This window comes from Oncorhynchus kisutch, linkage group LG8, assembly GCF_002021735.2.
Source record: "Oncorhynchus kisutch isolate 150728-3 linkage group LG8, Okis_V2, whole genome shotgun sequence".
Lineage (NCBI taxonomy): Eukaryota > Metazoa > Chordata > Actinopteri > Salmoniformes > Salmonidae > Oncorhynchus > Oncorhynchus kisutch.
In genome coordinates, this window is record NC_034181.2 from 40,081,130 (window position 1) to 40,108,079 (window position 26,950).

At 43.5% G+C, this 26,950-nt stretch overlaps 2 protein-coding genes across 3 annotated transcripts in view; both read right to left on the reverse strand.

Moving 5' to 3' along the window:
• Nucleotides 1-18: 18 nt before the first annotated feature.
• Nucleotides 19-20,870, reverse strand: LOC109895678 (guanine nucleotide-binding protein subunit alpha-14). Its single transcript, XM_020489573.2, has 7 exons — nucleotides 20,376-20,870; nucleotides 8,541-8,725; nucleotides 8,223-8,377; nucleotides 2,362-2,490; nucleotides 1,926-2,055; nucleotides 1,552-1,705; nucleotides 19-1,278 (listed from the first exon to the last, which is right to left on the reverse strand). Exons 1-7 carry the CDS (start codon nucleotides 20,497-20,499, stop codon nucleotides 1,088-1,090), a joined length of 1,068 nt encoding a protein of 355 aa, XP_020345162.1. The 5' UTR covers nucleotides 20,500-20,870; the 3' UTR covers nucleotides 19-1,087.
• A 2,824-nt stretch (nucleotides 20,871-23,694) lies between these two features.
• LOC109895676 (guanine nucleotide-binding protein G(q) subunit alpha) overlaps nucleotides 23,695-26,950 on the reverse strand; it is a 40,760-nt gene continuing 37,504 nt past the window's right edge. For both annotated transcript variants that reach the window (XM_020489566.2, XM_031830343.1), the window contains exon 7: nucleotides 23,695-26,812. In XM_020489566.2, coding sequence (XP_020345155.1) covers nucleotides 26,622-26,812 — 191 coding nt within the window. In that variant the 3' untranslated portion in view covers nucleotides 23,695-26,621. The remainder of the gene's footprint in view (nucleotides 26,813-26,950) is intronic.

Consider the following 26,950-nt stretch of genomic DNA (forward strand, 5'->3'; position numbering starts at 1 on the left):
GCACCAATAAAATTTTTAAATTTGACTAACAATTTATTGAAATGTAACAATGTAGAAATGACTTAATGCACATATTAAGTAAGTAAATGGTCATAATCTATGAATGGAGAATTCTTTCATGACCAAAAATCGGTTGTTAGGAATACCTATTCATGTTTATGCACTTCGGGGTGAATCCTAACTCCCACTTCAAATTTGAATTTTCACTTAGTTTCCCATTGACAACAACTGAAAATTTGAATCAAGTGGAAGGAAGGATTTGCGCCTAAATGAAGGTCTCTGGTAAATGTCTCTATAGTTCACTGGAATTATTCTGTTATTCCTCTCACAAACAAGGCACTTTAGACTGATTACTTGGCTAAAATATGCACGTCTTCACTGTTTAGATATATTACGGAGTACATAAATACAGTATCTGTATGAAAACATTGCATTTTTACGGCCAAGTTTTGCTCACATTTAAGCAAGTAAAAGACTTGGACAAGGACTGAATCCACAATTTCACTTGCACTCTCACTGTCGTCACTATCACACTACTGCTCAAGGAAAGACATCCTGAGGAGTGTTGTACATAATTGCTAGATACATCAGCTTAACACAGTTCATTTTTATATCAATCAAAAGGTGCTATACTTTAACTCCTTCCTCTGTGCGAACTCCACAACAAATAAATTAAAGTCATCCATTTCAAGGAAAAAAAACATTTTTTGGTACAACGACCATACAATAAAAATCTATTTTACTTAAAACGTAACGTTGGCATCCCTGTCACTATACATATGAGTAGAATTTTCATCCTTTTGAAAAGTTATCTAGAGGAGCTTTTCTCTTGGTATAGATGCTCAACCTAAAAGGCACCCTGGACAGAAAAACAGCACTACAAATCTGGCAGTCTGAGCATATTCTTCTAGCACATCAATCTGACCTTCCAACCTAACCATATACATCTACTCTCAGGTCTCCTAGCCAGATCCCAGATCTGTATGTGCTTTAACCAACTCATGTCAACGATAGAGAAGTTGGCTGAAGCACATCATCTCGGACCAGTCTAGATGTCTCCTAACCTTGCAGAAGCCCTAGCTCTCCTCTAAACCAGGTTGAACTCCTTGAGGTTGTGTCTGAGGATGGTGTCTTTGACAGCAACAAAGACAAAGCGGATGTTCTCTGTGTCGGTGGCACAAGTGAAGTGGGAGTAGACAGTCTTTTCTCGGTCTGGGTTCTGCTCCTGGTACATCTTCAGGATGAACTCCCTGGCTGCTTTAGGGTCATTCTGTGGCCCTGGAAACAAGAGCTTTAGTTATGGCGTGTGTACCTATAGGAGGTTCGATGAACTACACTTGTGATGCGTAACCTTGCCTGAGACTTGAAAATGTGTTAGCTCCCAGAACGAATGCCTAGGCTTTAGCTCAGTGGGCTAACATGTTTTTGAGTCATGTGGCAGCCTGGGTTTGATACCAGGTTGGTCAAGTGTGTGTTAAGTAATGTGTTTACTTACTATACACATAAGAATAGCGGTCACACACAACACAAACACTACTAGCTAGAGCTTACCGGTGTATTCTGGGAAGTAGTTGACAAGGTGGGAGTGTGTGATCTTCTCCTCTAGGATGTCAGTTTTGTTGAGGAAAAGGATTACAGAAGAGCGCTGGAACCAGGGGTATGTGATGATGGTCTTGAAGAGGGCTTTGCTCTCTTCCATGCGGTTCTAGGGGAAGTTGATGCACGTACAGTAAGTGGATATGATGGTCCATACTCATCGAATTTGTGAGATACATTTAACTTATGCATTTTAATGTGAGGTACATTTGACTTAATAGCTTATTTTACTCATCAATTTTACACGACAGCATGTTAGCTCAACGAATGCGGCCTTCAAGTGTATCAGGCAAAGGCCCGTGACCGTGCTCTGACTGACGGGAGCTCACCTCATTGTCACACTCAGCCAGCACCTGGTCGTACTCACTAAGCGCCACCAAGAAGATGATGGATGTGACGTTCTCAAAGCAGTGGATCCACTTTCTCCTCTCTGACCTCTGACCCCCCACATCCACCATCCTGTCACAACAAGCCAATGTTTGGAGTGCTGCTTATTGTATACCATCAGAAAGACATTTGTTGTTTACAAGCAAACTTCTCGTTTGAGTGACGCGCATCCTCAACAAAAAAGCTCTGAAGTTGGGATCTTGCTAAACTTGGAGTGATGACCATGAAAACATTCTCTATCCACTCCCATGTAAACACACCACTTTCTGATTTGGAACTGCCAGCGCAACTTTTCATGACACAGACAGGAAATGGGTCTGTAGTGTTTCTCGTATGTAGGACACTCAGTGGCGATTGGAGAACTAAAGTGTCCCTCACCTGAAGATGACGTTTTCCATGTCGAAGGGGTACTCGATGATGCCTGTTGTAGGTACTCGGACCCTCAGGATGTCCTGCTGGGTGGGCAGGTAGGAGGGCTCTGCGATCCTGTCCATGTCACTCAGATAACTGAACAACACATGAAGAAAACGTTTAAGGGAATGATGTGTGCTCGCCAAGAGAAAAGAACAATGATGCCACAACCAATGATACACACAATTTACATTGGTATACGCTGAAGAAAACCCAGCTAGTCCAAATATTAGTCCAAATATTGTCCATGTAATTAAACAGGGCTTGTTGGCAGCATATTCACATTCCAGTATGAATATTGATTTAGTTCCTTCTAGGGCATGCAGGGAAAACATTGCAGCAGCACAGATTTCATCTTTAAGGGTCATTGAAACCAAGGTGGCATAGCAGTTCAGACGTCTTTTGTCCTCGTCTTGTCGTGTCCTGTATATATATATATTTACAACTTTTTCACATACATTTTATTTTTATTTTCCATCAACTCATCTTCAAAACACTCTCCTGCAACCCGCCTCACCAATGTATATTTATAAAAAAGTATTATTTACCTCAGATCTGTAATCCTCCAAGAAGCTAGCCAGAAACTCCAAGAAGCTAGCCTGAAACTAGCCAGAAGCTAATCCAGAAGCTAGTTCAGAAGCTAGTTAGCTCCTTTACTGGCAAATCGTTAGTATTCAGCTAACCACGGTTTGTGGTCATCAGCTATCCTTTAGCTCGAAAATCTATCGCCAGTTCTGTACGGCGCAGCGCGGCTCGGAACGGAACATACCGGACCAATTTTTCTCTCCATGTCCCTGGATTTCGACTGCTCTCTGGACATTCATACCCGGATCTCACAGCTAGCTAGCTGCTATCCGTGTGACTATCGGCCTTCGTCGATTCCGGAGCAAACATCAATTATTCCGGAGCTAGCAAGCTCCGTCAATCACTCCTGAGTTCCATCAATCACACCTGGGCTGCAGTCACCTATCCGGACCCGTTTTACTGCTTTCGCGGAGCCCCACCGGGCCTTCACAACTGGACTGCCGACGTTATCTACCCGAAGGAGTTATTCGGCTGGCTCCTGAACGCCCATCTGCGGCCTGCTAACCGTTAGCTGTCTTACCGGCTGCTATCTGAATAGACAATCGGACAATTTTTTTTATATATTTATTTTTTAATTTTTTATTATTATTATTATGTTTTCTTCTTGGGCCTCTATAACTATATCTATTGTTTTTATTTTTGTTGTTGTTGTGTGATTTGGATTAATCCCCTCTACCACACGGAACCCCACTAATCTACTGACGGAACGCAAGAGGTAGCTAACAACAGACCTCCATCCTATGCTAGCTTGCTACCGATGCCCTGGCTAGCTGTCTAAATCACCAACCAACCTCTCCACTCACCGGACCCTTTTGATCACTCGACTAAGCATGCCTCTCCTTAATGTCAATATGTCTTGTCCATTTCTGTTCTGGTTAGTGTTTATTGGCTTATTTCACTGTAGAGCCTCTAGTCCTGCTCACTATACCTTATCCAACCTATTAGTTCCACCACCCACACATGCAATGACATCTCCTGGTTTCAACGATGTTTCTAGAGACAATATCTCTCTCTTCATCACTCAATACCTAGGTTTACCTCCACTATATTCACATCCTACCATACATTTGTCTGTACATTATACCTTGATGCTATTTTATCGCCCCCAGAAACCTCCTTTTACTCTATGTTCCAGACGTTCTAGACGACCAATTCTCATAGCTTTTAGCCGTACCCTTATTCTACTCCTCCTATGTTCCTCTGGCGATGTAGAGGTGAATCCAGGCCCTGCAGTGCCTAGCTCCACTCCTATTCCCCAGGCGCTCTCTTTTGACGACTTCTGTAACCGTAATAGCCTTGGTTTCATGCATGTTAACATTAGAAGCCTCCTCCCTAAGTTTGTTCTATTCACTGCTTTAGCACACTCTGCCAACCCGGATGTTCTAGCTGTGTCTGAATCCTGGCTTAGGAAGACCACCAAAAACTCAGACATTTTAATTCCAAACTACAACATTTTCAGACAAGATAGAACTGCCAAAGGGGGCGGTGTTGCAATCTACTGCAAAGATAGCCTGCAGAGTTCTGTCCTACTATCCAGGTCTGTACCCAAACAATTTGAACTTCTACTTTTAAAGATCCACCTCTCTAAAAACAAGTCTCTCACTGTTGCCGCCTGCTATAGACCACCCTCTGCCCCCAGCTGTGCTCTGGACACCATATGTGAACTGATTGCCCCCCATCTATCTTCAGAGTTCGTGCTGCTAGGCGACCTAAACTGGAACATGCTTAACACCCCAGCCATCCTACAATCTAAACTTGATGCCCTCAATCTCACACAAATTATCAATGAACCTACCAGGTACCTCCCCAAAACCTTAAACACGGGCACCCTCATAGATATCATCCTAACCAACTTCCCCTCTAAATACACCTCTGCTGTCTTCAACCAAGATCTCAGCGATCACTGCCTCATTGCCTGCATCCGTAATGGGTCAGCGGTCAAACGACCGCCACTCATCACTGTAAAACGCTCCCTGAAACACTTCTGCGAGCAGGCCTTTCTAATCGACCTGGCCGGGGTATCCTGGAAGGATATTGATCTCATCCCGTCAGTAGAGGATGCCTGGATATTTTTTAAAAATGCCTTCCTAACCATCCTAAATAAACATGCCCCATTCAAGAAATTTAGAACCAGGAACAGATATAGCCCTTGGTTCTCCCCAGACCTGACTGCCCTTAACCAACACAAAAACATCCTATGGCGTTCTGCATTAGCATCGAACAGCCCCCGTGATATGCAGCTGTTCAGGGAAGCTAGAAATCATTATACACAGGCAGTTAGAAAAGCCAAGGCTAGCTTTTTCAAGCAGAAATTTGCTTCCTGCAACACTAACTCAAAAAAGTTCTGGGACACTGTAAAGTCCATGGAGAATAAGAACACCTCCTCCCAGCTGCCCACTGCACTGAAGATAGGAAACACTGTCACCACTGATAAATCCACCATAATTGAGAATTTCAATAAGCATTTTTCTACGGCTGGCCATGCTTTCCACCTGGCTACTCCTACCCCGGACAACAGCACTGCACCCCCAACAGCAACTCGCCCAAGCCTTCCCCATTTCTCCTTCTCCCAAATCCATTCAGCTGATGTTCTGAAAGAGCTGCAAAATCTGGACCCCTACAAATCAGCCGGGCTAGACAATCTGGACCCTTTCTTTCTAAAATTATCTGCCGAAATTGTTGCCACCCCTATTACTAGCCTGTTCAACCTCTCTTTCGTGTCGTCTGAGATTCCCAAAGATTGGAAAGCAGCTGCAGTCATCCCCCTCTTCAAAGGGGGGGACACTCTTGACCCAAACTGCTACAGACCTATATCTATCCTACCGTGCCTTTCTAAGGTCTTCGAAAGCCAAGTCAACAAACAGATTACCGACCATTTCGAATCTCACCATACCTTCTCTGCTATGCAATCTGGTTTCAGAGCTGGTCATGGGTGCACCTCAGCCACGCTCAAGGTCCTAAACGATATCTTAACCGCCATCGATAAGAAACATTACTGTGCAGCCGTATTCATTGATCTGGCCAAGGCTTTCGACTCTGTCAATCACCATATCCTCATCGGCAGACTCGACAGCCTTGGTTTCTCAAATGATTGCCTCGCCTGGTTCACCAACTACTTCTCTGATAGAGTTCAGTGTGTCAAATCGGAGGGTCTGCTGTCCGGACCTCTGGCAGTCTCTATGGGGGTGCCACAGGGTTCAATTCTTGGACCGACTCTCTTCTCTGTATACATCAATGAGGTCGCTCTTGCTGCTGGTGAGTCCCTGATCCACCTCTACGCAGACGACACCATTCTGTATACTTCCGGCCCTTCTCTGGACACTGTGTTAACAACCCTCCAGGCAAGCTTCAATGCCATACAACTCTCCTTCCGTGGCCTCCAATTGCTCTTGAATGCAAGTAAAACTAAATGCATGCTCTTCAACCGATCGCTGCCTGCACCTACCCGCCTATCCAACATCACTACTCTGGACGGCTCTGACTTAGAATACGTGGACAACTACAAATACTTAGGTGTCTGGTTAGATTGTAAACTCTCCTTCCAGACCCATATCAAACATCTCCAATCCAAAGTTAAATCTAGAATTGGCTTCCTATTTCGCAACAAAGCATCCTTCACTCATGCTGCCAAACATACCCTTGTAAAACTGACCATCCTACCAATCCTCGACTTTGGCGATGTCATTTACAAAATAGCCTCCAATACCCTACTCAACAAATTGGATGCAGTCTATCACAGTGCAATCCGTTTTATCACCAAAGCCCCATATACTACCCACCATTGCGACCTGTACGCTCTCGTTGGCTGGCCCTCGCTTCATACTCGTCGCCAAACCCACTGGCTCCATGTCATCTACAAGACACTGCTAGGTAAAGTCCCCCCTTATCTCAGCTCGCTGGTCACCATAGCATCTCCCACCTGTAGCACACGCTCCAGCAGGTATATCTCTCTAGTCACCCCCAAAACCAATTCTTTCTTTGGCCGCCTCTCCTTCCAGTTCTCTGCTGCCAATGACTGGAACGAACTACAAAAATCTCTGAAACTGGAAACACTTATCTCCCTCACTAGCTTTAAGCACCAACTGTCAGAGCAGCTCACAGATTACTGCACCTGTACATAGCCCACCTATAATTTAGCCCAAACAACTACCTCTTTCCCAACTGTATTTAATTTTAATTTATTTATTTATTTTGCTCCTTTGCACCCCATTATTTTTTTATTTCTACTTTGCACATTCTTCCATTGCAAAACTACCATTCCAGTATTTTACTTGCTATATTGTATTTACTTTGCCATCTTGGCCTTTTTGCCTTTACCTCCCTTCTCACCTCATTTGCTCACATTGTATATAGACTTGTTTATACTGCATTATTGACTGTATGTTTGTTTTTACTCCATGTGTAACTCTGTGTCGTTTTATCTGTCGAACTGCTTTGCTTTATCTTGGCCAGGTCGCAATTGTAAATGAGAACTTGTTCTCAACTTGCCTACCTGGTTAAATAAAGGTAAAATAAAAAATAAAAATAAATAAAATAAAATGGCAGAGTACTGTGCACCTGTCTGGTCAAGGTTGTCACACGCACACAGAGTTGACCCACCTAAACGCCGCCACGCGCATCATCCCTGACACACTACGATCTACCCGCTTTCCTAACTCCCTGTCCTGACAAACGTCACCCCCCATACACCCAAGACTCGAAACTACCCACAAAATTATTGAAATAGTCTTCAATGCACCACACCTGACGCTCCAATTTGTAAAGACGCACCCACTGATGACTTCAACACAAATCTCACCTGGACACAAGAGTGGGAGTCACTGGACCTGACAAATAAGCACCGCATCATGACCCACACACAACAGCCCCCTGGTCTCAACCTCCCCAGGAAGGAGTCGTCCACCCTCAATAGGTTAAAGACTGGCCACGGCCCATGCCTCGCCAAACCTCCACCGATACGGAATAAAAGCTCCCTATGTGCCTGTGGGGTGGAGTAAACCATGCACTACATCCTTGAAGCCTGTCCAATCCACAAACTCAGTGGAGGCCTATTAACCCTCAACACAACAGGACTGGAAGCAACCGCTTAACATTTTTTATGGCTTCGCAGTCTTATGTTATAGTGTCTTTACTTTTTGGCGATAGACATGTCTTTGGCTAAGGCCAAGTTACCTGACCTGTGGTTTTCCTGATCATGACCAGTTCAAGAAAAACTCCTGGCCCTATGACCTAAGTCTACTCACTATTTGGCGGAGTCAGAAAGCTGGTACTCCCTGCGCCGGTCGTAGCACTCCTGCACTCCACTGTCCATCCACAGGCTCCTGATGGCGTCCACATGGCCTCTCTCCAGATCATTCACCATGTCCACCTCCACCTCACTCAACATGCTGGCATAGCCCTGGGAGGGAGGGAGGGAGCAAACAAGATGGTTGGGGTGTGTTCCTTGGGGCACGCAATGGAAAATGCTTTAAAACACTTCACAAAGGAAAACGAAAGTCTTTGGTGCCGTGATCAGCCAGTACTGAGGTAGGGCTGAAGTGTAATGTTGCTGGGATTCTTGCCTTATTCTGGGCCTCAGAGTAGGGGATGTTGAGGGTCTCCATGGCGCGGATCATGGACTGCATGGCAGTGAAGATGTTCTGGTACACCAGCTTGGTGAAGCCGCGCTTGTCCTCCTCTGAGTAGCCGGCCCCATGGATGATTCTCATCTGTTTAATGAAGGTGCTCTTCCCACTCTCTCCAGTACCTGACAGAAAGGAGGGAGGAAAGAGACACGGTTGATCACAATTCAGCCCCTTACATGTGGTGTTCCCCAAGGCACTCTATTTGGCCCAGTCTTACTCCTTGGCCTCATCAATGATGCTGCATAAAAGGCTGCCGACCCTGTGTGTAAATATGTCAGTGACATGAATAGACTTGAAACAACAAGCAAGCTGCAGCAACCATCAACAATGCAGAAGCAACTAGATACGCTCAGCACCTGGTCCACCAACAGCGACATATCAAAAGCCAAAGTACTCCATCTCATTATCCAACAGGACCTGCACTAGAGCAGTGCAGAGCACGTGGTCTAGTGGTAAAGCTCCTGGCTCTAGATACAGTGTATACAAACCCCTGTCTCCGGTGGGGAGAGGATCTCCCTGTCCCCCCTTCCCAATGGCCCGTCTCCCTTTCTCATTCATTCATCATAACTGTCTCAATAAAGTCTACAAAACATATAAGAATTCCAGGTCCGCTGAAGTCACAGGTAAAAACTCAACGTGGTCTGCAGTGAGTTGCCAGTAAATGCTACTACTGCTGCAGAGGGAATGAGTAGGGCCCAGGGAAGAGGAGAGGGCCAGGAGAGTAGGGCCCAGGGAAGAGGAGAGGGCCAGGAGAGTAGGGCCCAGGGAAGAGGAGAGGGCCAGGAGAGTAGGGCCCAGGGAAGAGGAGAGGGCCAGGAGAGTAGGGCCCAGGGAAGAGGAGAGGGCCAGGAGAGTAGGGCCCAGGGAAGAGGAGAGGGCCAGGAGAGTAGGGCCCAGGGAAGAGGAGAGGGCCAGGAGAGCAATGCGTGTCCAGCAGATAGAACAGCAGAGCCTGTGACTGTGTAACCCCACCTCCGCTTCTCTATGAATCACCCGCGGTTAACTCTATCACAAACAACCACACCAGGATGTAAACACACACTGAAAAAAACATCCATCCACCCTGCTACTGTAAGAACAATGAGCAGTGTGTGTGTCTAGTTGACAAGGAGACCTTAGAGCCAGGGCCTCTGTCCTTTGTATGTATCCCAGCAGCAGTGCTCTAGCAGCACGGCAGCCTTCACTCCCAGCTGTGTTTTTGTTTCTGTGCCTCTGAAAATATTAATCTGGACACATTATATCAGCACTATGGCAGGATTAGGTTGAGCCTCATCCCCCAATCACAGCACTGATACACACACACACACACATTATCTAATGAGTCGGGCAACATCAACACATATTAAGTGAACTGCTCCGAGGCCATAAATGATTGACAGATTCATTGATGAATAGAATAGTGACCTTGATCAAAAATATATTATGTGAAGTCACTCATAGACCCAAAACAGGGAAGCGCTTACATTGAAGAGCTGTAACGGAGCATCGGAACTCTTGTTGCCACCAGATTGTTAGCTTCTCTTGAAGAGGAATTGACCTGGATAGGCCGAGGTGAAAAAGAGACGAAAAAAAGGAAAGGGAGGCGAGAAAGGGGGATGGGGAGAGGAGAGGAGAGGAGAGAAGCTTGTTCTTGAGAAGTGTGCTGTTTAAAGAGGGGGGCCAGCTGGTTAACAGCCTTCTCTCGTTCTGTAAACTGTTTCGCGTCGTTTCTGAGAGAAAGTCAAAGACGGGCTCATTCCTGACCACCATTTAGTCACAGTTCCTGAAGCCCCTCAGGATTTAAACATGTCAGCATAGGAATAAATGCTGCCAACAACACACCAGACACCAACAGATTCAGAACAAACGTTCCTCTGTTGCTGGGTCTCCTCTGTCTCTACCCGCTTGTGAATCCAACGCACCTCACTCAAACACACACCCACCTTCCAGCCAAACATTAAGCTACTCTTGGAGGACAATGGAAGTGGTCTTCAAAAATGCTTCTTGCAGTGTTTGTACGTGTGAGAGTTGAGATGGAGGGTTTCCAAGAGACTAAAAACAAATAAGTAAGTTGTTGCTAAGGAAACTGTATTTGCAGACATCTGTACATAGGCTTTGACAAATTTGAATGAATTTGACTTTCAAAAGTTAGCCAGTCAATAGTCTAATGAGAACAACATGAAAACATGTCCTCAATAAGCCGCCAGATCCATCCATCAATCAGACATAATGGGCAGGGACTTGTGCCTGACCATGACCAATCAAAGAGGTCACAGGCACTTGTGAATATTAAGTTGACCAATCAAAAGGGAGAGTTAGCATGTACAACTGTCCAAAGCAGTCAGAGGGGGAGCTGGTATTTGCACTTACCCTCATGATCTATTAAACCATAGAGATACAATATCAATGTTCCATTGAATTATATTTTAAACACTGTACTGGTGAGGGTTGATCCATCCTTTTGCCATTGAGATTAGAAAGTTACGTCAGTTTTCCAAATCAATACAATGAGTTATATTAATATACCAACTTAATTCCATCCATTAGGACCTTCACACAGAGAACAGAACATGATTTAGCTATAGGCCTATACACCTATTTTATGCTTACAGTAATTATGCATTCTTTCAGACCCCTTCTTTTAAAAATATAATATAACACAAAGCCCACCACCCATCATTGAAGAACTTTATGATTTCCAGTTGAATACGTTTTTATTCTAGTGTACATTGCTCTCCCCGTCCTTACCACAAAACTCCCCTAGTTCCCCTCATTACAGTTACACTTATACCAAGCAAAATATAAACGCAACATGTAAAGTCTTGGTCCCATGTTTCATGAGCTGAGATAACAGATCCCAGAAATGTTCCACTTGCACAAAAAACATATTTCTGTCAAATGTTGTGCAGAAATTTGTTTACATCCCTTTTAGTGAGCATGTATTCTTTGTAAAGATAATCCATCCACCTGACAGGTGTGGCATATCAAGAAGCTGATTAAACAGCATGATCGTTACAGAAGTGCACCTTGTGTTGGGTACAATAAAAGACCACAAAAAATGTACAGTTTTTGTCTCACAACATAATTCCACAGATGTCTCAAGTTGAGGGAGTGTGCAATTGGCATGCTGGCTGCAGGAATGTCCACCAGAGCTGTTGCCAGACAATTCAATGTTAATTTCTCTACCATAAGTCAGAAACCATCTCAGGGAAGCTCATCAGCGTGCTCGTCGTCCTCACCAGGGTCTTGACCTGACTGCAGTTTGGCATCGTAACCGACTTTACTGGCCAAATGCTCACCTTCAATGACCACTGGGACGCTGGAGAAGTGTGCTCTTCATGGATTTCAACTGTACCGGACAGATGGCAGACAGGATGTATGGTGTCGTGTGGGTGAGTGGTTCTCTGATGTCAACGTTGTGAACAGGTTGCCCCATGGAGGCAATGCGGTTATGGTAAGGTCATGCATAAGCTACGGACAACGAACACAATTGCATTTTAGCGATGGCAATTTGAATGCACAGAGATACCGTGACACAGAGATCCTGAGGTCCATTGTCGTGCCATTCATCGGCCGCCATCACCTCATGTTTTAAAAATGTCCCAGTTCTTCCATGGCCTGTATACTCACCAGACATGAGCATGTTTTGGATGCCCTGGATTGATGTATACGACAGTGTGTTCCAGTTCCCGCCAATATCCAGCAACAACATTTCACAGGCCACAATCAACAGCCTGATCTACCTTTATGCAAAGGAGATGTGTCGTGCTGCATGAGGCAAATGGTGGTCACACCAGATACTGACTGGTGTTCTGATCCACAACCTACCTTTTTTTTAAAGGTATCTGTGACCAACAGGTGCATGGTTGTATTCCCAATCATGTGAAATACTTAGATTAGGGCCTAATTTATTTATTTAAATTGACTGATTTCCTTATATGAACTGTAAATCTTAGAAATTGTTGCATGTTGCGTTTATATTTTTGTTCAGTATACATGCAGCATCCCATCCATGCAGAAAACCCTTGATTTGACCATTTCTATTGGCCATTGACTTCAAAAATATATAGTAGATGATTGTTGATGATGAATTATACTGGAAACTGTTCACTCTCAATGATTCATGATTCTTGAGTCAAAAAAAAAGTTGGTAATTATTTGGCTACCCAGCATCACTAAAGGGCAAAGTGTGTAAACTAACAATGTTGGACCTGCAGTTAAAAAGGTCTAGCCTGACTACCCATCCACAAACGCCACACCCACTAGCCTTTCGTATGGAGTGATTGCTAGAGCAGAAGAATAAAATTCAGAATGAGTCGTCAGGCAAAAAAATGGGCTGCATAAGAACCTACATTTGTGCGTGTGAACGATCTTGCGTGCGTGTGTGTTACTGTAATGGCCAATCTGTTGGGCAAAGAGAAGTGTGTGTTGGTGTGAGGGTGATGCTCTGTAGACTGTCAGAGGTTCTGTCTGTGGTTGTTTGGACATGTTTATCGGCTCTCTCAGCTCCTCTCTGCAGACCCCATCACACACTCTCGCTGCTAGCATTCCTCTCTGAGTCCTGCTGCAAGAACACCACGTCCTCACACACTACCAGCCTGAGCTGGTTCAACAAATATGTACAGTGCATTCAGAAAGTATTCAGACCCCTTCCCTTTTTCCACATTTTGTTTCGTCACAGCTTCATTCTAAAATGGATTCAATTAATTGTTTTCCTCAACAATCTACACACAATACTCCATAATGACAAAGTGAAAACAGGTTTTAAAAAAATCAGAAAAACCTTATTTACAGACTTTTCTATGAGACTTGAAGTTGAGCTCAGGTGCATCTCGTTTTCATTGATCATCCTTGAAATGTTTTTACAACTTTATTGGAGTCCACCTGTGGTAAATTCATTTAATTGGACAGGAATTGGAAAGGTAGACACCTGTCTGTATAAGGTCCCATAGTTGACAGTGCATGTCAGAGCAAAAGCAAGCCATGAGGTCCAAGGAATTGTCTGTAAAGCTCAGAGACAGGAGTGTGTTGAGGAAGGGGACCAAAACATTTCTGCAGCATTGAAGGTCCCCAAGAACACAGTGGCCTCCATCATTCTTAAATGAAAGACATTTGGAACCACCAAGACTCTTCCTAGAGCTGGCCGCCCGGCCAAACTGATCAATCGGGGGGGGAGGGCTTTGGTCATCTCCAGAGTTCCTCTGTGGAGATGGCAGAACCTTCCAGAAGGACAACCATCCCTGCAGCACTCCACCAATTGGGCCGTTATGGTAGAGTGGCCAGACGGAAGCCACTCCTCAGTAAAAGGCACATGACAGACCACTTTAAGTTTGCCAAAAGGCACCTAAAGGACTCTGACCATAAGAAACAAGATTCTCTGATCTGATGAATCCAAGATTGAACTCATTAGCCTGAATGCCAAGCATCACGTCTGGAGGAAACCTGGCACCATCCCTATGGTCAATAATGGAGGTTTGTTAGCAGTGTCCAAACCTGGCACCATCTCCTTCACCAAAATCCAGACAGCTTATGTTCTGAAAGAGCTGCAAAATCACAAACTGTTATATACCTATATCCATCCTGCCCTGCCTTTTTAAAATCTTCGAAAGCCAAGTTAACAAACAGATCACCGAACACTTAGATTCCCAACGTACCTTCTCCACTATGCAATTTGGTTTCCGAGCTGGTCATGGGTGTACCTCAGTCACACTCAAGGTCGATAAAAGACAGTACTGTGCAGCCGCCTTCATTGACCTGGCCAAGGCTTTCGACTCTGTCAATCACTGCATTCTTATCGGCAGACTCAATAGCCTTGGCTTCTTAAATGACTACTTCTCAGATAGAGTGTTAATGCTAAATTGTAATTATGTTTCCTCTATGGCGTACAGTGGGGCAAAAAAGTATTTAGTCAGCCACCAATTGTGCATGTTCTCCCACTTAAAAAGATGAGAGAGGCCTGTAATTTTCATCATAGGTACACTTCAACTATGACAGACAAAATGAGAAAAAAAATCCAGAAAATCACATTGTAGGACTTTTAATGAATTTATTTGCAAATTATGGTGGAAAATAAGTATTTGGTCACCTACAAACAAGCAAGATTTCTGGCTCTCACAGACCTGTAACTTCTTCTTTAAGAGGCTCCTCTGTCCTCCACTCGTTACCTGTATTAATGGCACCTGTTTTAACTTGTTATCAGTATAAAAGACACCTATCCACGACCTCAAACAGTCAAACTCCAAACTCCACTATGGCCAAGACCAAAGAGCTGTCAAAGGACACCAGAAACAAAATTGTAGACCTGCACCAGGCTGGGAAGACTGAATCTGTAATAGGTAAGCAGCTTGGTTTGAAGAAATCAACTGTGGGAGCAATTATTAGGAAATGGAAGACATACAAGACCACTGATAATCTCCCTCGATCTGGGGCTCCACGCAAAATCTCACCCCATGGGGTCAAAATGATCACAAGAACGGTGAGCAAAAATCCCAGAACCACACGGGGGAACCTAGTGAATGACTTGCAGAGAGCTGGGACCAAAGTAACAAAGCCTACCATCAGTAACACACTACGCCGCCAGGGACTCAAATCCTGCAGTGCCAGACGTGTCCCCCTGCTTAAGTACATGTCCAGGCCCGTCTGAAGTTTGCTAGAGAGCATTTGGATGATCCAGAAGAAGATTGGGAGAATGTCATATGGTCAGATGAAACCAAAATAGAACTTTTTGGTAAAACCTCAACTCGTCGTGTTTGGAGGACAAAGAATGCTGAGTTGCATCCAAAGAACACCATACCTACTGTGAAGCATGGGGGTGGAAACATCATGCTTTAGGGCTGTTTTTCTGCAAAGGGACCAGGACGACTGATCCGTGTAAAGGAAAGAATGAATGGGGCCATGTATCGTGAGATTTTGAGTGAAAACCTCCTTCCATCAGCAAGTGCATTGAAGATGAAACGTGGCTGGGTTTTTCAGCATGACAATGACCCCAAACACACCGCCTGGGCAACGAAGGAGTGGCTTCGTAAGAAGCATTTCAAGGTCCTGGAGTGGCCTAGCCAGTCTCCATATCTCAACCCCATAGAAAATCTTTGGAGGGAGTTGAAAGTCTGTGTTGCCCAGCAACAGCCCCAAAACATCACTGCTCTAGAGGAGATCTGCATGGAGGAATGGGCCAAAATACCAGCAACAGTGTGTGAAAACCTTGTGAAGACTTACAGAAAACGTTTGACCTCTGTCATTGCCAACAAAGGGTATATAACAAAGTATTGAGATAAACTTTTGTTATTGATCAAATACTTATTTTCCACCATAATTTGCAAATAAATTCATTAAAAATCCTACAATGTGATTCTCTGGATTTTTTTCTTCTAATTTTGTCTGTTATAGTTGAAGTGTACCTATGATGAAAATTACAAGCCTCTCTCATCTTTTCAAGTGGGAGAACTTGCACAATTGGTGGCTGACTAAATACTTTTTTGCCCCACTGTATTTATTGCCTTACCTCCCTACTCGTCTACATTTGCACACACTGTACATAGATTTTTCTATTGTGTTATTGACTGTACGCTTGTTTATGTGTAACTCTGTGTTGTTGTTTTTGTCACGCTGCTTTGCTTTATCATGGCCAGGTCACAGTTGTAAATGAGAACTTGTTATCAACTGGCCTACCTGGTTAAATAAAGGTGGAAGCATCATCCTGTGGGAATGTTTTTCAACGGCAGGGACTGGGAGATTGAGGGTACGAAAGAAAAGTACAGAGAGATCTTTGATGAAAACTGCTCCAGAGTGCTCAGGACCTCAGACTGGGGTGAAGGTTCACCTTCCAACAGGACAACGACCCTAAGCACACAGCCAAGACAATGCAGGAGTGGCTTGGGGACAAGTCTCTGAATGTCCTTGAGTGGCCCAGCCAGAGCCCGGACTTGAACCCGATCGAACATCTCTGGAGAGGCCTGAAAATAGCTGTGCAGCGACATTCCCCTTCCAACCTGACAGAGCTTGAGAGGATCTGCAGAGAAGAATGGGAGAAACTTCCCAAATTCAGGTGTGCCAAGCTTGTAGCATCATACCCAAGAAGACTTGAGGCTGTAATCGCTGCCAAAGGTGCTTCAACAAAGTACTGAGTAAATGGTCAGAATACCTATGTAAACGTGATAATTCTGTTTTTTCCGCAAACATTTCGGAAAACCTGATTTTGCTTTGTCATTATGGGCTATTGTGTGCAGATTTATGATGGGAAAAACAAACTATTTAATCCATTTTAGAATAAGGCTGTAACGTAACAAAATGTTGAAAAAGTCAAGGGGTCTGAATACTTTCCGAATGCACTGTATGCTTGAGCACATCACTGTAACATTTTCTCTGACTGAATCTCTAATATAGGATGTGAAGGCATGGTGCTGAATTTGATTCAGTCAGCCAGGCAGTCTCAACAGAGAGACAAGGGTCAAAGGTTAAGATTTCATAGCAATGTTTGGAGAAGCAGGCAGGAGATTTAAGGGTACTGTCCAGAAACAACCCCTAGTCCCTACCCCCTAGACAATTGTCGCGATCTGAGAGGATGTGACAGGTTTAAGCGATATGACAGTAGCTCCAACTTGCCCTCTAATAGGCTACTAGAAATTATGTTGTATTGCTTACACCTGTCCAATCCTCTCAGATATGTATAGAATTTGGGACATCTATTCTGTAACTTTACAGTGCAATTTTAAAAGTTGCCTGTGTGTTTGCCTGATAGTTCAAATCATCCGAAAGTATCTACATTTGATTGTGAAGCTCAACAAAGTCACTTATAGATGATTTGAACATGCTAATATCGGTTCCATGACTTGAATGGGATTTGTGCCACAAATGCTAAAACATTAGCATTTGGAACCCGCACCAGGGAAACTAAACCAAAGCATGGATTTCTGGCCTACCTTGTCCATAGGCTGCTTATAGGGTAAGGAAACAAATATGTCATTTTGTAATTTGAACTATCCCTTTAACATCCCGTGTTTAGAAGTTGACATGTCAGGTTATAGTTCAAAGAATTATGAATTATTTTGAAAATATATACAAAGGTAAATGATCATTTCTACAGTTTCTATCTGGTTTAAGTGAAACTTTTAGTAGTTTGTTTGAACCAAAACCAAAACCATTCTAAAAGAGATTCAGCCTATTATTTTCTTACTACGGCGACCATGACGGATTGAATTGGATTTCAGCCCTCATCTGGAGCGCACGGTCATATGTTATGCACCATTGGTTTACACAGTGATGTAATAGTGAAATAGGGTTATTACCATACCAGTAGTACCACTGTGGTTACCACCACCAGTCAGTCCGCTTCCCTGTCTATCTGTCTGCCCAGCTGGCCCCTCCCCCGCTCAGAGGAGCATTCAGCTGTGGGCATTACTGGCATTAGCTATAACCATAACCACCCAGCTTGCCCCCCTGACCACAGAAACAGACACACAAACCTCCACTTCCTCATTTGTGGGAGCTAAGGTGTGAGGACAGTAGCCTACACAAAACCCTGCTGCAGAATCTGTATAGTCTCTTACTGAAGCGTGAGGAGGCAGATGCTGGTGTAAAAACAGAGGTGGATCCATTGAACCACACTCACGTGAAAAGTAGGTTCCCTTGCCTGCGGTGATGACTGATGCCCTCTGTTCACCAATGCTAACAAGCAATAGTTCAAAGTGTTACACAATACACATGGTGATCATATGTAGGTCTGGCCCAGACACCCTGCAGTGTCAACCTTTTCATCATGACCTGAATGTCTCCCATGAGTTTTACTGTGGGCAGTCATTGGTCTAATGACACCTTCAGGGACATATAGTGGCTCACACACTTCACTGCTTCTAAAACACACACTGGACAGAAGAGCACCATCTAAGGTGTTTCCTTATAACACAACTAGGCCTATGTTGGTCTGCTTTATGGCAAACAAAGATATTCAAGTTGTAGACATGTCTGTGAAACATTCTGATGTAATTCTTAACATAAGATATGGCTTTTATAATGGTTTTGTGGTGTTTAACAGGTGAAGATCTATCGGAAACACAAGATATCCAGTGTGTTTATGACATTTAAAATAAAAGTTGTTTATATGAGAATGTGCGTTTACAAGCCCTTCTTTTTTTCACTCTAGACTTTCGGGTGTGTGATTAGAGCACACTTTCCAGGAGCGTTGATCAGGCAAAACTGAAATGATACTCTCAGCTGTATTTGCATGACTTTGCATGAGAAAATAACCGTGGTACACCAGCTACCTGCGACTACAAACACATCGGTGGGCCAACGCCCCAAGGCAAGGCACCAACATTTCGTAATTGAAAGCTTCTCAGTTAATTATTATTAGTTGTTAGCAAAGTAAGCTATTCTATTTGTTGACAATGAAAGTGAAACGATCACATTTTTTTCACCAATACAATTTCATTCACCTCGACCGGGTGCAAAGTAGCCCAATAATGTACGGTTAAGGAGCAGGAACCCTAACTCTAACTCTATAAATGTGTGTAGTAATTTAACCTTTTGTTTTTTGAAAATGATTTCTCGTCGATATGAAAGTTCAGTACCAAATGTTTCCAAAACCGTATTGCAAGTGAGGCGTATTGACATTGAGACAGAGCTTCTGGGCAGCGTCGGTGCATTTGCCCCGGATGGCAGACAGGTTCGTAAATACAACGGTATATGTTTAACATTGCTGTCTATGAATGGGCTAGTTGCAAATGCGCCTTATATCTGAGCAGCACAACTGTTTAGTAAGCCTTGGCAATATATTTTTTTAAAGTTATGCTTAATAGCCTAGAAAAAAAGTGTGAGTGCCTAGGCTATGTTGAGAAGTTGTGCAGTGCTGACATTATAGAACAATGTGGAACAACTGTGCCAAGCCCAGTGAACAGTGCCAGAGCGCACCACAACCACATCCGGTGAGGGAGGGTGAAGTCTGGGTGAAGGAAATGAAATTAAAAGGAGATAAAAAAAAGAAGGAATGTGCTCCCATGTCTGCACAGCATGGACACATTATAGGCCTATTACTTAATATATTAAATGTGTTATAGTCTAACATCACTGTGATAGCCTAGCCTACTGATCCTTTCCTCACCTGACTTGACACCTATGGCCAGGTGTGGTCCACGTTTTGCCTAGTAGCCAATTTCGAAAGTTGGTTGTACATCAGCAGTTTTCCTCTTGTTATATCTCCTTCACTGACAGTCACTCAATTAGCCCATGTCAGTAATGTTGGGGGGATAAATTAGTCTATTTAGTCTAACTTAAACCAGCTATCTAAACTTGTAGTTAACATGAATTACTGACTAGGCACACAGGGCACCTGCTCAGGGGCCCAGATCTCCAGGGGACCCACACTTAACATGTCATAAATGTCATAAATCATAGGAACATGTGTAGAATTGCAGGACATCTGCTCTAAAACTGCAAAAATAAAAACATTATGTCAAGCAAACTTATTTGTTTACCATTTGCTAATAAAATACCTTCTCCTCTGTACATATTCAATTATAGTTTTTAATCCAGGTGCTCAGTTAGTGTGAGTTAATGTGTAGCAGCTATAGCTAATAGGCTATGTGTTTGTAGATCGACTGAGGTGAATGAAGCTGCAGCAAACAATATGATTGATAATGGCTGGGGTCATTTTTGCTCTTCTCCAAATAGCATTTTAACGTTTTTAAATTGTATAGAAATTAAGTAAATGAGCTTTAACTTTCTTCAAATGTAATGGACCCTGGCTACAGCCGTGGCTATGCACTAAGCAGTGTGATTGACAGATGTGATAGCTCTCACCTAATAGCAGCAGTTTGAGTTCCCTGCGCGAGTCTTTCTTGTCCCGCCGAAGTTGCCTGTCAATCTCCTGATTGATTCTCTGATTCTCCTTCTCCTCGGCCGACATACAACATCCAGCCATCATTGACGCAGTCACTGTCCAATGTCCCCTCTGTTTGCACTTACAGCACTGGAGAAGATGGAGCAGTAGACACGGGAGTCCCAATGAAAGGCCAACCTGTCTGTCCAATTAGTTCCTCCCGGTCGGAATGCGCATAGCAAATAAATTGTTATTTTCGTTTTCCCGTTTGATCTTTCTGTCTGAAGTTCCCGGAATCGTCTCCTTCCCAGTTGTCGGTATAGGAATACTAACCTCCTGCTCTACAGGTAACAGCTACAAGCTGTGGGTGAACGTTAGACTGGCAGTGCGCATATGTTTTCCTGGCGCTTGGTCACATCCTGAACTTTATCCAAGGCAGTAGAAGGACACATCTCCACCGGGGCGGGGACGGGCGCGCCTACAGTAGATGCCCGACCATGATATAGTTACTTACAAGGAGCCTGCAGGAAGCAGGGCCGGTTCTAGCCTTTGAGGGCCCTAAGCAAAGTTTGGATGGGGGCCCCCCACCTTGCACAAAATATTTTAGCAGCTCCCCTGTTGATGGTGGAGAGGAAAGTAAATTTCCTGCAATTCTACACATTTTGCCATGGGGCGTAGAGAAAATGTGTTTTAAAGCACATTTTCTGCATTTCTACCAAATTGTCCATGAGTCTGAGGGAAACATTTAGCAGTTTTACAGCAAATTTCCTGCAATTCTAGCCATTTTGGAATGACTTATGCCTTGTCGATATTGTATCTGAGTTAGAATGACTAACAAAATCAATGGGGCTCCCTGGAGGTCAGGCCCTGTGAGCTGGTAGGTACTCGGCCAGGATTACTAAAAATTTAGATAGCTGGCTAGATTAACTAACAATGTAAAAATTGCTAGATGACATGGCTAATTAAGTGACTGTCAGTGACTGACATAACAAAATAAAAACTGCTGATGAAATGACACCTGGTGTATTCTACTATTCTATCACTCAATAGTAAGTTGAGACCCCGACTCCAGTTCCTAAAATATATACATATACGGTAAAAAGTTTTAGAACACCTACTGATTCAAGAGTTTTCTTTATTTTTTACTATTTTCTACATTGTAGAATAATAGTGAAGACATCAAAACTATGAAAGAACACATATGGAATAATGTAGTAACCAAAAAAGTGTTAAGCAAATCAAAATATATTTTATATTTGAGATTCTTCAAAGTAACCACCCTTTGCCTTGATGACAGCTTTGCATACTCTTGGCATTCTCTCAACCAGATTCACCTGGAATGCTTTTCCAACCATCTTGAAGGAGTTCCCACATATGCTGAGCACTTGTTGGCTGCTTTTCCTTCACTCTGTGGTCCGACTCATCACAAACCATCTCAACTGGGTTGAGGTCGGGTGATTGTGGAGGCCAGGTCATCTGATGCAGCACTCCATCACTCTCCTTCTTGGTCAAATTGTCCTTACACAGCCTGGAAGTGTGCTTCGGGTCATTGTCCTGTTGAAAAATAAATGATAGCCAGATGGGATGCAAACCAGATGGGATGGCGTATCGCTGCAGAATGCTGTGGTAGCCATGCTGGTTAAGTGTGCCTTGAATTCTAAATAAATCACAGACAGTGTCACCAGCAAAGCACCCCACACAATCACACCTCCTCCTCCATGCCTCAACGTGGGAACCACACATGCGGAGATCATCCGTTCACTTACTCTATGTCTGACAAAGACCTGGCGGTTGGAACCAAAAATCGCAAATTTGGACTCATCAGACAAAAGGACAGATTTCCACCGGTCTAATATCCATTTCTCGTGTTTCTTGGCCAAGCAAGTCTCTTCTTATTATTTATTTCCTTTAGTAGTGGTTTATTTGAAGCAATTCGACCATGAAGGCCTGATTCACGTAGTCTTCTCTGAACAGTTGAGATGTGTCTGTTACTTGAACTCTGTGAAGCATTTATTTGGGCTGCAATTTGAGGTGCAGTTAATCGCCGATTTCGGAGGCTGGTAACTCCAATGAGCTTATCCTCCGCAACAGAAGTAACTCTGGGTCTTCCATTCCTGTGGCGATCCTCATGAGAGCTAGTTTCATCATAGCGCTTGATGTTTTTTGCGACTGCACTTGAAGACACTTTCAAAGTTCTTGACATTTTCCAGATTGACTGACCTTCATGTCTTAAAATAATGATGGACTGTCATTTCTCTTTCCATAATATGGACTTGGTCTTTTACCAAATAGGGCTATATTCTATATACCAACCCAACCTTGTCACAACACAACAATTGTCTCAAACGTATGAAGGAAAGAAATTCCACAAATTAACTTTTAACAAGGCACATCTGTTAATTGAAATGCATTCCAGGTGACTACCTCATGAAGCTGATTGAGTGAATGCCTAGAGTGTGCAAAGCTGTCATCAAGGCAAAGGGTGGCTTTTTTGGAGAATCTCAAATATAACATTTTGGTTACTACAAGATTCCATGTGTTATTTCATAGTTTTGATGTCTTCACTATTATTCTACAATGTAGAAAATAGTACAAATAATGAAAAACGCTTGAATGAGTAGGTGTGTTCAAACTTTTGACTGGTACTGCATATCTTTTTTTATTGTTCAGGGGCCCCCGAGCAGTCGGGGGTTATGTCACTTATGCCTGGAACCAGCCCTGGAAGGAGGCACTGTAATGTAACAATATTTGACCTGGCCAATTGGATATCTAGGACCACATGACAAAAGGAAAACAGGAACACTACATCAAGACGCCCAATTTACAGTCTTCCTGCTTTAGAAATAAGATTAGTTGAATTCTTTGTTTGGGCTAATTATATTAAGTCTAACATTTCAATCAAATGTAACATAAATATGAGTCCTCTTGAACTGTCGCAACTAAGCCAGTCACCTCACAAGGTAAATATCCGGCAAGTGACTCCAGGATAGGAGTTCTTTATGGTCTCTTTATCTCTATGTATGTGTGTGTGTGTGTGTGTGTGTTGCAAATTTATTGTAGGAAAATACTTTGCTGTACTCACTTAATTTGTTTTCCCTGGGAAACGTTCTAGCTGGCTTCCTATCCGTCTGGTCTGTGTGAATACTGAAACATGTTCACAGAGGAGTCTCATTCAGAGAGAGGTAACATATGATGAAGTGTTCCTTAATTAAATGAGAGCAGGAGGCCCAGCTCCCACAATAAGACAACATGTACAAGTTAACTTTTTCTATGTATGTAGTTCATAAACAAATCTGTACATTCTGATGATTGGCCATCAATAGCTTTTATTAATGTACCATCCATTAATATATCCATTCAAATTTGGGTTCCTAGCATATTGTGATAGTGGTGCACATTCTTTTTTTGGCAAGTGCCACATTTGGTCCGCGACCTGCATTCTAACCCATCACCCACCCCGGTAATCAAGTGCCCACATGTTCCATCCCATAGCCCCCTACCCCTTCAGTATTATAGATCTGAATGCACTAGGTCGTGTTTATTATGTGTAACCGGATTCAGTGTACTAGCTTAGCATATAGCGCTGCCTCCCAGCGCTGCCTCGGATTGCTCTTGAAACATGGTCCTTTACCTTGCCTACACACGTGACCGCCTGCTTGACAACGTGCGAACCATTTGAGCTATACGAAAAGGTACCAGTTGGTTAGCTCCATTAGCCGAGGAATGAATTTACAATACGTTCTTAACTCCATTGAATAGGCACCAAACGTAAAACATCAACTGAAACCTGGCTTTGTCCAATAAGAAAAACTCGAATTTTCTTGTTCTGTTGTAAAAAAAAACGTTTTTGTTGCATGCATAATGAACACGACCCAGAATAAATTCAAGCATGTAGGGACTAGGGGGTGGTTCGAATGTAGAGGTGGTTTTCGTGGACCCTCGACAGCAAAAAGACACTGGAAGGTGTTTTTGAGAGGCGTATGGATTGTTCTCCTGGTCACAGCTCAGTCTTAAATGTTAACATAAGAAACCTCAGGGGTTGCAGCATTACGTTAAATGGCCAATGAACAATTAGCCCCAACGGAACGCGCAGTCCCAGTGTGGGGATGACAAGGGGAAATGGGGAAACTGCAAAGTGCTGTCTCCAAGGCCCTGTTTGAATAAATAAAATAGCTAACAAATGTAGTCAAATAAAGAAAGGAGTCGGATAATGCGTGATGTGGTCATTCCTACATGACAAGTGCTCTTTTCCTGAAGCCAGTATTTAGATTTAAACCAATGGAATTAGCCCTGTAATTTGAGTCTGCATTTTTTTTTACACGAAAGTCAATTAGCAAAAGCGATTGCAGCTTCTGGCATATCGTTCCTTAGATCATATTGATTGCTCCTTAAGCAGTTCTGAAACTGCACTTCCTTTGTTGTTGAGAAATGAACTGGCAAAAACAAACAAACGTAAATATTTTTTCCCCCAAACGAATTAGCCATACATTAGACATACAATACAATTACATAGATACATTTTTTCAATACCACACATTCAATCTGCCAAAAAATAATGATTACAAAGACAACATGCATGCTGCCATATATATATATGTGAGAGAGAGATGTATGTAAAGTGATTAAAGCATTCATAATTGCACTATACCTCAATAAAATGTCAATTACAGGGTTATGTTTAGGGAATTGTTACAAAAAATGTACATACTCAGAGAAATAACTGGGAGTCAGAGCCACTGCCCCTTTTAACATGGGAAACAGCTAATCATCTCCACTGCTAACAAACCAAAACAGTCGGACAGCTGGGCTGTGATTGGACAATCAAAAGGACAGAGCTGCATTGTGATTTCTCAGTCTATGTGAGACACTGGCACTGTGATTGGCTGCCACAGCTGCCTTTGCGGTGGTCCAGCTCAGTCCAGGCAGTGAGAGAAGACTAGCGGCCCCTCTACAAAAGAAGAGCCCTTGACAAAAGCAGATTCCCACAACTGAATCTGTGTTACCCATCACTAATAGAGCAAGGTCCTCCATCCCCCTGGTCCCCGCCTCCGTCTGGTCAAAAGAAAATCATTTCATACTGTGCAAGGTGAACCAAACCCAAGACTTGGATAAAAAGGCCTATGGAATACAACCGACCACATAATCACAACTGGTCACAACTGGTCACCAGAGGACTTCAGCTTCTACTGCCAATAGTATTATAATTTCCATACAATGACCACAAAACGATTGGCCACTCAATTTGGCATTAACAACACAACAACTCTATGAACTCCAGTGAATGTGTGTTTTGCCAGGCTTGGCATACTGACTCAAACGAGTGGTTTTGGCATTCAACGATGAATACGAGATGGGGGAAGAGTGCGTAACCAAAAACGAGAAACTCTTTAAAATGGTCACGTGTGCATTGGCAACTCTTGGTGCCTTCAAAAGGCTGGTGTCCCGTCCTGCTTCCAATACACTTTCTAGTTGACTGTGCAAAGGGGAGCGTCGAGTTAACCTTACTGTACGTCCTTTTGGCATCGGAAATAAACAGGACCTTAAAAAAGTCAGCGTGGCACAGCGCGCGACATCAACACTGTCTCATCAATAACCTTTTCCTGACCCCAGGGCCTGTGATGGACAATGAGTATCATGGTGCTCACTCCACAACCTAGTTACACGGATAACCTCCTGCCCTGCTGTGTGGCTCAAACGACTCCCACGTCAAACGCTACCAAATCATTTGATGCAATAACGAAAAATAATCATTAAAAAATAAATCACAGTATCAACCCTTTTCACCCTTTCTGAGGAAAATAAGTGTGAGGCAGAAGAATGGACGCCACAGACCGGCGGAGGAATGGACCGACTGGGTCAAATCAGAAACACAGAAGGCAGGAGCACCTTGGAATCAAGATCAGAGGCGGACAAAACCCAGCTGTCACTTTGAGTGTCTTAAAAATAAAACGTCACAACGCTTAGCCTAAAACAATTGGAGGAACGGTGCTGTACATATCCAACAACGACATTTAAACCCCCCCAAAACCCCCTCAATAATGTTTTTCTTTTAAATAGACAAAAGAAAGGGTCAACAATGGCAATAAATTAGCATTACGCAACCATTAGATGTTTGTTTTGGCAGTCAGTTTGACATTCAGTCAGTCAATGTTGGAGAAGGGCCTCGGCCCCAGTCATGCTCCGCTCATGCCGAAGAAGTCCCTTCTAGGATTCTAACTCTATGGCTTTCACACCAGGTTATACTCCTTCAGGTTGAGCTGGAGGATGGTGTCTTTGACGGCGGCGAACACAAAGCGGATGTTCTCGGTGTCCGTGGCGCAGGTGAAGTGGGAGTAGATGATCTTGTCGCTGTCCGGGTTCAGGTCCACAAACATCTTCAGGATGAACTCGCGGCCCGCCTGGGCGTCTCTCTGGGGACCTATGTTAGAGACATACACATATTACAAGCCTTGTTATAACACATTATAAAGGCTCATTCGTGCTTTTAACAAGTCATAAAGCATAGAGGTTTTAGGGAACTTTATTTTTCCTGAGGGAATTCAATTTGTGGTCGGGC

Coding starts and splice junctions, on each gene's coding strand:
- LOC109895678 (XM_020489573.2), bottom strand. CDS start 20,499: ATGATGGCTGGATGTTGTATGTCGGCCGAGGAGAAGGAGAATCAGAGA. Junction 2,491..8,222: donor CTTTCTGACTCCGCCAAATA/GTGAGTAGACTT, acceptor TGTGTTGTTCAG/TTATCTGAGTGACATGGACA. Junction 2,056..2,361: donor ATGGAAAACGTCATCTTCAG/GTGAGGGACACT, acceptor TTGTTGTGACAG/GATGGTGGATGTGGGGGGTC.